Source organism: Oratosquilla oratoria, chromosome 12 (genome assembly GCF_046742065.1).
Source record: "Oratosquilla oratoria isolate Oo_2021 chromosome 12, ASM4674206v1, whole genome shotgun sequence".
Classification (NCBI taxonomy): domain Eukaryota; kingdom Metazoa; phylum Arthropoda; class Malacostraca; order Stomatopoda; family Squillidae; genus Oratosquilla; species Oratosquilla oratoria.
Window position 1 is genome coordinate 31,668,505 of NC_134788.1, and position 8,647 is coordinate 31,677,151.

General features: G+C 36.2%; 1 protein-coding gene across 3 annotated transcripts; it reads left to right on the top strand.

Annotated features, from left to right (window-relative positions):
• The first annotated feature begins 1,041 nt into the window (after positions 1–1,041).
• LOC143031239 (uncharacterized) lies at positions 1,042–8,305 on the top strand. 3 transcript variants are annotated; one of them, XM_076194824.1, is made up of 2 exons: positions 1,042–1,177; positions 3,278–8,305. In XM_076194824.1, the coding sequence occupies exon 2, from the start codon at positions 3,408–3,410 to the stop codon at positions 4,695–4,697; it is 1,290 nt and encodes a 429-aa protein (XP_076050939.1). In that variant the 5' UTR covers positions 1,042–1,177; positions 3,278–3,407; the 3' UTR covers positions 4,698–8,305. The 3 variants fall into 3 exon arrangements, with proteins under 3 accessions (XP_076050939.1, XP_076050937.1, XP_076050938.1); XM_076194822.1 differs by having other exon boundaries at positions 1,065–1,191; XM_076194823.1 differs by lacking the exon at positions 1,042–1,177 and adding an exon at positions 1,199–1,409.
• The last annotated feature ends 342 nt before the right edge of the window (positions 8,306–8,647 follow it).

An 8,647-nucleotide genomic window follows, 5' to 3' on the forward strand; every position in this document is an offset into this window, starting at 1 on the left:
AATTAGTTATATCCGAAGTAGATTTTGGAGCTCGCTTTGCCATGGAAGTGGAGAGGTATATCGAGATGCATCAAGTTAGTGGTGAAACAAAAGTTCAGGACGTCAAGGCTCGATGTTACAGCTTTCTCGTGGAGGCCATCAAGCAAGTTGAGAAACGTCTGCTTCCTACGAGGAACATATACAAGGGTCTCAGTAGTCTTCACCCATCAAAATTTTGAGTCAAACAGTAAGGGAGCCATATAAGGATCTACCATTCCCTACCTTACGAGCACATAAATATAATGCCATTGAACAGCAGTATAGAAATGTATTACATGTAAACTGGGTTGAAGAGGCAGTATTTGACAACAAAATACCAGATGACTCTGTTCAGTTCTGGATAGGAGTAGGTAATCGCTATGATACACTTGGCAACAAATATTTTATAGACCCAGCAACATGTGCATTGTCCTGTCTTGTCACACCAGTTAACAATGCTGTTGTTGAACGTATATTTTCTCATGCTACAATAGTTAAAACAAAATTAAGGAACAGACTGAGTGCAAGAACCCTAAATGCCATTATTCGCATCAGAACCCATCTGCATTTCAGAGGTTTGTGTTGCAGGAATTTTGTGGTCACACCTGATATGTACCACTTATTTTCATCTGCAAATATGTATGGAGATGAATATGATGTATGTGATGATGTGATTGACTATGTTTGAAAACTGGTTATGTTTCCTTGGTTACCAAAGTCTGGTGCTATAGTGCAGAATATAATTTTGACTTATTTTTTGTTGCTCATGAAAAGTATTATACTTTTTTATATTGTTTGTGGAAAAAGTGACCATGAAACTTGCATGCTGCAAAAAACTACAATTTTAATTTGATTTTTGTTTCTCATTAAAAAGGATTATGAAACAAATTATCATACTTTTGAGTTACTTTTTATGCTGTTTAAGAAAAATAAAGAACCATTAATTCATTGTATGCATATGATCTTTTACTTGGTACTACTGAGATATATAGAACATCTAAGTTCGTACGCAGTATAATCATAGGGGGTCCAATATGGCGGCCACTGCATCACCCGTTGCCCAGGCGGAGGACTGACGAACTACAAAGCGCTTGTATACACGGATCGCCACTCCAGTAGACTACTATATCTGTGCTCAGTACACATCGTATAGTATTCGGTGAATTGAGAAGTGTAATAATGAAATGTTTGGCATTTTTACTGCATATTTTTGGCCTTTTTCTGTAGTGCATTTGGTCTTTTTGGCTTTTTTTTTTTCTTTAGTAAGCTGGCAACCCTAATCGTCTAGCTTTCCCCGCATCGTTAGTCTTTACATTGTGTTTAGCTACTTAGTGGCCACAACTTAAATATAATAATTACAAGTGCTTCATCGCGACTGAGACTAGTGAGAGGTAACAGGATGCTAGTAAAACCAGGTTATTAGCTATAGAAAAAGGCATACATACTCTCAAGATATGGGAGATAGTTCACATAGGCATTTTGTTTTATACACAAGCCATCCTGGCTTAAGTAGTGGCTTTAGTTCAGAAAAATAAGAAAATGGGAGGCGCAGATATGTGATAAGCTTCAGGAAGTAATGACCAATTTATAGAAAATAGGATCAAGAGGACTGTCAAGATGACAGTGGCCTTGGGAATAAATTTTGTAGGACGTCACCGTGCTTTCATTATATGCAGGACTGTATGAATTTAAGTTCTGACTTCTTTTGAAAAATTAAGTAATTAAAACACATGTGACTACATATTTATTGGAAGTCTCAAATATTGATTCAATACTGCTTATTTTGAAGGTGTGATCATGCAAGGGCAACTTAAGATTTTTTTTATATATATAATATGTATGGTTAAGAGTTGTGTTTTGTTTGTGTGAATGATGTCTATTATGAGGGCATGCTGAAATTATTACTCAAGCTAATTAGTCCATTTTTAGACCTACCCAGCAAAGTTAGATTTGCTACATATCCTAACCTAACCTTGTACATGACTTATCTATAGGATCTTAGGACCTTGGGGGTTGTATTTGTGGACCACCAAAATCTTGCAAGGCTGCAAGAACCCTGTCTGAGAACTGTGATCCCCCCCCCTTCCTCCACACACACAGACACACATCAACCATCACATCTTTTTGGCAATTGAGTGTGCTGATAAAAATAGTAAAGTTTGTATAGCATAATGTAATATAAAGTATTCCAATATCATAATGTAACATTATTATGCATAATGTACCATAACATCATCTAAACTAATTTCACCTGAATTGAGTTTCAAGTGATAAATTGGATTATGTAGGCTTATAAATACATATATTGGTACAACCCAAGTATCTCTGGGCAAATAAACAGCAGAGCAGTTGAATTCATATTGATAGATACTCCTACAAATGGTAAATATAAGATATTAGTAAAGTACATAAAATATCATAACATTTCAAACAATATTTTAAGAGTTACCAGCAAAATATGGTGTGTGTAAACCATATTCCCTCCAATATAACTTACAATGTAAGTCCATTTTTGGAGGTTTATGATTGATATTAATTCTTATTTTTGACAAACTATGTCACCTAAGAAATGAAATACCCCAACCTGATATAAAATGAGGTCCCATGCTTCCTCTTCACAGCTGCAACCTATCTCTCCTCTTAGTCTTAGCAGGGAAACAATAAAAAGAGAGTCATGGACCCTTCTTTTGTTGCAACAGAGCTCCATTTTTCTGATAAATTCCAAATTTTATTCCAAGTATCCATATCTCACTCATGCGAGACGTCCAATGTAGCCAACCTCAGTGGGCACATGACCTGTGACACATGTAACCCCTCAACACGCTCGTGTTACACATTAACAACCGTGTAGTTAATAAATGGAATAAACTTCCTGCAGAGGCAGTGCAATGTAGTTCAGTTTGAAGCTTTAAGAATCATTTAGGTAAACACCTAAGCAAGATGCTATAATGATTATAATTTATTTTATATGATTTGTTTTTGTTTTGTTATCATTTGTCTGTTTGATTCTCATTTATTATTTCACATGTGTCAATTTATTATATACCATTTACCTGTTTATTATGTAACTATACCTATGCATTTATTCATTTTATTTGTTATTTACATTACAGTTTTTTTTTTTATTCATTATTATGATTTGTTTTGCATCTGACCCAGATATGGACCAAAAGGTCTCCTGTCAGCATGCTACACCTTTGTAATCCTTAATCCTTTGTAATCCAAGAAGTTCAATGTTGAATTTATTATTTTCTTTCAGAACTAGGGTTGATATCAACATTTCATTGGAAAAGATATCCAAAGATTCTGTATATTCATCATATGATAAAAAGAATCTGGTGTAGTATTTTTGGCATACTTATCCCGCAAGTCATTTCAAATATCAGACAATGACCACCACTGAAGAAAAACCTTTCCAATGTGACCTGTGTGATGCAGTTCTCAGAGGAAAATCGAGTCTCAAATATCACATGAGGATCCACACTGGAGAAAAGCCTTTCAAATGTGACCTGTGTGATGCAGCTTTCAGAGGAAAATGTGCTCTCAAGTATCATGAGATGACCCACACTGGAGAGAAGCCTTTCAAGTGTGACCTGTGTGATGCAGCTTTCCCACTAAAGTTTTATCTCAAACGACACATAATGATCCACACAGGAGAAAAGCCTTTCAAGTGTGACCTGTGCGGTGCAGCTTACCTAAGAAAAAGGGGTCTCAAATATCACATGCGTACCCACACAGGAGAAAAGCCTTTCCAGTGTAACCTGTGCAATGCAGCTTTCTCAGAAAAGGGTAATCTCAAACGACACATGATGATCCACACTGGAGAGAAGCCTTTTCAGTGTGACCTGTGTGATGCAGCCTTCTCAGTAAAGCATGTTCTCAAACATCATGTACTGACCCACACCGCAGAGAAGCCTTTCAAATGTGACCAGTGTGATGCAACTTTCTTACAAAAACAGTCTCTCAAATATCACATGATGAACCACACTGGAGAGAAGCCTTTCAAGTGTGAACTATGTGATGCAGCTTTCTCAGTGAAGGCTAAGCTCAAATATCACATGATGACCCACACTGGAGAAAAACCTTTCCAATGTGATCTATGTGATGCAGCTTACCCAGGAAAGAATGCTCTCAAAACTCACATGATGACCCATACTGGAGAGAGGCCCTTCAGTTGTGATCTGTGTAATGCAGCTTTTTTATTAAAGGGTGATCTCAAACGACACATGATGACCCACACTGGAGAGAAGCCTTTCAAGTGTGACCTGTGTGATGCAGCATTCTCAGTAAAGAGTGCTCTCAAATGTCACAGGAGGACCCATACTGGAGAGAAGCCTTTCAAGTGTGACCTGTGTGATGGAGCTTTCACACAAATGGGTCAACTCAAACGACATATGATGACCCACACTGGAGAAAAGCCTTTCCAATGTGATCACTGCCAAGCAGTTTTCCCACTAATGAGTAAACTCAAGAATCACATGATGACCCATACAGGAGAGAAGCCATTCAATTGTGAAGTGTGTGGTAAAGCTTTCTCACAAAAGGGTAATATCAAATTTCACATGATGACCCACACTGGAGAGAAGCCTTTCAAGTGTGACCTGTGTTCTAAAGCTTTCTCACAAAACAGTAATCTCAAACGACATAAGATGACCCACACTGAACAGAAGTCTCTTTAATGTAACCTGTGTGATGCAACTTTCACAAGAGTCATCTCAAAGATCATGTGCTAACCCACACTGGAAAGAAACCTTTGAAGTGTGACTTTCTTGTGCAATGCAGCTTTCTCACATCACTTGGTGACCCATACAGAAATGAAGTCTTTTCAGCTTTCTCATGAAGGACTTTTTCAAATGTCTTGTATTGACTCATGAAAGGTTCATCTCATATATTGTGAGGACCCATGCTGGTGAGAGGCCTCTCCAGTGTGACCTGGATGATTGAACTTTTCTGTATGATGGGATTTTCACTTATTAAGTATTGATCCACTGTTGTAGACCTTTTTGGTGGATGAGTCATCACACACATATACTGTCAGTTGTAAATGTTGGGTGTTTTAGTTGTATTTACCTAGTTGTAATATACGGGAGGGGAGCCATGCTCGTGGTGACCCGTCTTTGTATCTCTCTGCATTAAGTTTTATCTTAAAATCTTGTATAGTGTTTGCACATTGTTATGTATTGGCTTTTCCTTAGGTGCCAATTAGTTTCCCTGTTCTCCATGGTTACACGGAAGGGTTGAAGGAAACATCGGCTTCCGGCACTGTGTGTATTTCACACTCTGTTTACATTATGGCGCTCCGGGAAGCGCGCGAATTCAACATTGAACAAAACAGAAACAGAAGGCGCATGTTGCCATTAACCTAAAAATTTCTTTAATGTGAATACACTACACACATACTGTTTTGTTGTCTAATTTGTTCCATGTATTAATTGCTCTGTGTGGGAAACTGTACCTTTTCAAGTTTTTTCTATAACTCTTTTTTCAGTTTTTTTCCATGTCCTCTCGTTTTACCGTTGTTCCAGTGGGATCTTTGATTGGACTATTGTGTAATTGCATTTTAGCATGTTCATAATCAAAGATTAAATGTTCCGTTGAATTAATGAGTTTATGTAATTATGGAAAACTGACTAGAATATTAGAGAGTAATGTAACTGGTGCATATTATATGCATCTCATGACGGATACTGTTCTGTTTACCTTAGCATTGTTTGGAGTACGAGCCATTGTTGTAGTTTGTGTTACTGTAGATATATCAATAATAATATATTCTGAAGTGTTTATTTTACCTACCAGAGACAACTCTCACATTCCAACAAAGTTACTAATAGCTACCTACTCTGAATTCAAAAGATTCCTATCATAATATGTCTTATTAAAATAAAAAGATCTAAACTATGGTAGATTGATTTATGGAAATTTTGGCTTGAAGGCCAAGTGCCTAAACTATGGTAGAATCCAGTCTTATCTTAGAAAAACAAGATTTTCACAGGTTATCTGAAATCATTAACCAAGGTAGAGAGCAAAAAGGATATTGAAATTATTAGTAACAAGGGACCAGTGAACCGATACTGAGACTGAGAGAATCTAACTATTGTCTTCAAATCCCATTAGCACACCTTGCATTCATCTGGCTGTGCACTTCACTGGACCTGAAATCTTGATTATCTTTTGGTAATTAGATGGAAAAGCTGACAAATAGGGGTCATTCCCTTCAGTCATTAGTATTACCACCTGATGAAAAAGATCCTTACAAGTACATAAAGGAAGGTTTCCGGTCAATGAAACAATTATTACTAGAAATATGTTGGTGTATTGTACTCTGAGGTTGTGTGATGGTGTTTTTGCCTAATTAGATCTACTGTAATTGTAATGTACAGGGTAGAAGCTACACTCACGAGGTCCTGTTTCTGTGACTTTAATGCTCAAACTTGGCTTTAAATTCATATATTCTTTTTAGACTTCATATAGCCTATTCTGCAAATCAATGCATCAACATAGTAATACATATATTATTTGGGAGGGGGGCACCACTGCTACATGTTCAAGTTTAAGGTGGCTAAGATTTGGAATTACTCTCATTTCATCAGCCATACATTAAAAAAAAAAAAAAAACTCGACTTACATGTCTCCAGTGGTATGTTTTTCAAGTAAATTTATTTTTTCATTGAATAATTCTGTGTGGGTTTGAGCACTTGTTGAACTTGCTAATTATATTCATGTGCTGTTCTATGGGAAGAACGTTTGCTTCTGAGTGGAGATAGTTTAATAGGCTTGGTTCACTTTACCAAATTCATAATTAGTGTCAACATGATGAAATGTCATCACTGGATTTGCTGTCTTGCATGTGCACTGAAAAATTGTATTCAAGGGGATTCATTGTCTTTAAAGGGTTATCACACTGGGCTTCACCAGTACAGACGTTTGAGAGCATGCTTGAGTAAAGACTTTGGTTACAATATTTTATTTTTCAAATCTAAATATGAATTTATCTTTTTGCCATATATAGCAAAGCTGAATGAACTAAGAGAAACCTATAGAAATGTTAGATGTACATTTGATACGTTCTTAAAAAAGTCTATATTTCTGTGATGTCATATTCTAGTTATTTGATCAAGTGGGGGTTATATTTCTGTGATGTCATATACTAGTTATTTGATCAAGTGGGGGTAGGATGTGGGGAAAAAAGAAGAGAAAAGAAAAAGCCCAGTGTGAAAACCCCATGAATTTTGAGAAGATAACATTCCTCTCAAACCCATGACCTCTACTTTTTCTAATCATGCTAATGATGTGCATGCAAAATTTAGTAGCAATATTATTTTTACATAACAGCAGCCTCTTCTGCCGTTTTCATCTTGTGGTAGTGTCACATCCTCTTTTTCTTAGTATTTTGTCAGCGATAGCACTTCTTTCCTTGAGGGCAATATTGCACTAAGGTGAAGAGATTTAAGGAGTGATAGAAGTGATCAACACTCCTTTTGAGTGGAGATGCTACATGATTCTGACCTGTAGGGTTGTCACATAATTCCCGGAAATAGGACTGCATCAATTTTATGCAGTAACTACCACTTTTGGGGAGTGTTAAAATTTCATGGAGACTTTCACTATACTCTGTTAACAAAATCATTTCCACTTTAGCCTGTCAGCAGTAAAAACATTCCTGCAATCTTGCCAATAGCTTCATCCATTGTGTATAATGCACTGCTAACAGTGCAATTGTGCATGACTGTACATTCACTCAAGACGGGCTGCACCAACAAAAATGTGATAATCAAAAGAAAGTTGTCATTACCATTGCTAAAAGTTGGACCTATTCATGTGTGCAGCATTGATTTAAAGATGTTGAATGTTTTGGGGTTAAACTTATTTCCAGCAATACCAACAACTTTTGTCCAGTCAATCTGTGTCCCCAAGTCTCTTGGACCAAGTGCTAATGTTATATCCTACAGTGTATCATTTGCTTTGTCCAGTAAGTCTTAATGATGGAAAAGTTCTGCTGGTGCTTTATAAAAATTTGACATAATCCAGTTTTTGATAACTTACAATTAGGTTATTTGTCAATTCAGCCAACAATAGGAATGTCATATTAGATATTGTGAAGATCAAGGTACTAGAATAATATACAGAGTATAGAGTATGAGAGAAATGCTATCATGATCTTGCTGTTTTGTAAATACCAAAAACTTTTCTTGAACTGTTGCAATTACTTGCATTAAAGCATAATTTTATATTATATATATATATATATATATATATGTGAGAGAGAAATTCGCTAGTAACAGTGACTGTCATAAAATTATCGGATATATATATACATATATATATAATATATATATATTAGTTTTTAGTTTTACCAGTGAAAGGAAAAAAAAACAGCAGATCTGCAACACCATGACATGAGTGTGAAGTAGTCATATAGCATTAATGATAAATCCAGCACACCTCCAAACAATGTGGCATTTGATGCACTCAAAGGAGTCCAGTCAGGGTTTGGCATATCTTGTGACTTACTACTAGACATTCTGCCAAATAAACCTTGGTGCTCTTTATTTGATTTATTTCTTGTGTATAGTAAAGACAGCTCTATAGTACAACAAGTATAAATTTTTAGGATTAAAACAATGATTTG

Bases quoted from the DNA above. Each gene is read 5' to 3' on its own strand.
- LOC143031239 (XM_076194824.1), top strand. From the start codon at position 3,408: ATGACCACCACTGAAGAAAAACCTTTCCAATGTGACCTGTGTGATGCA.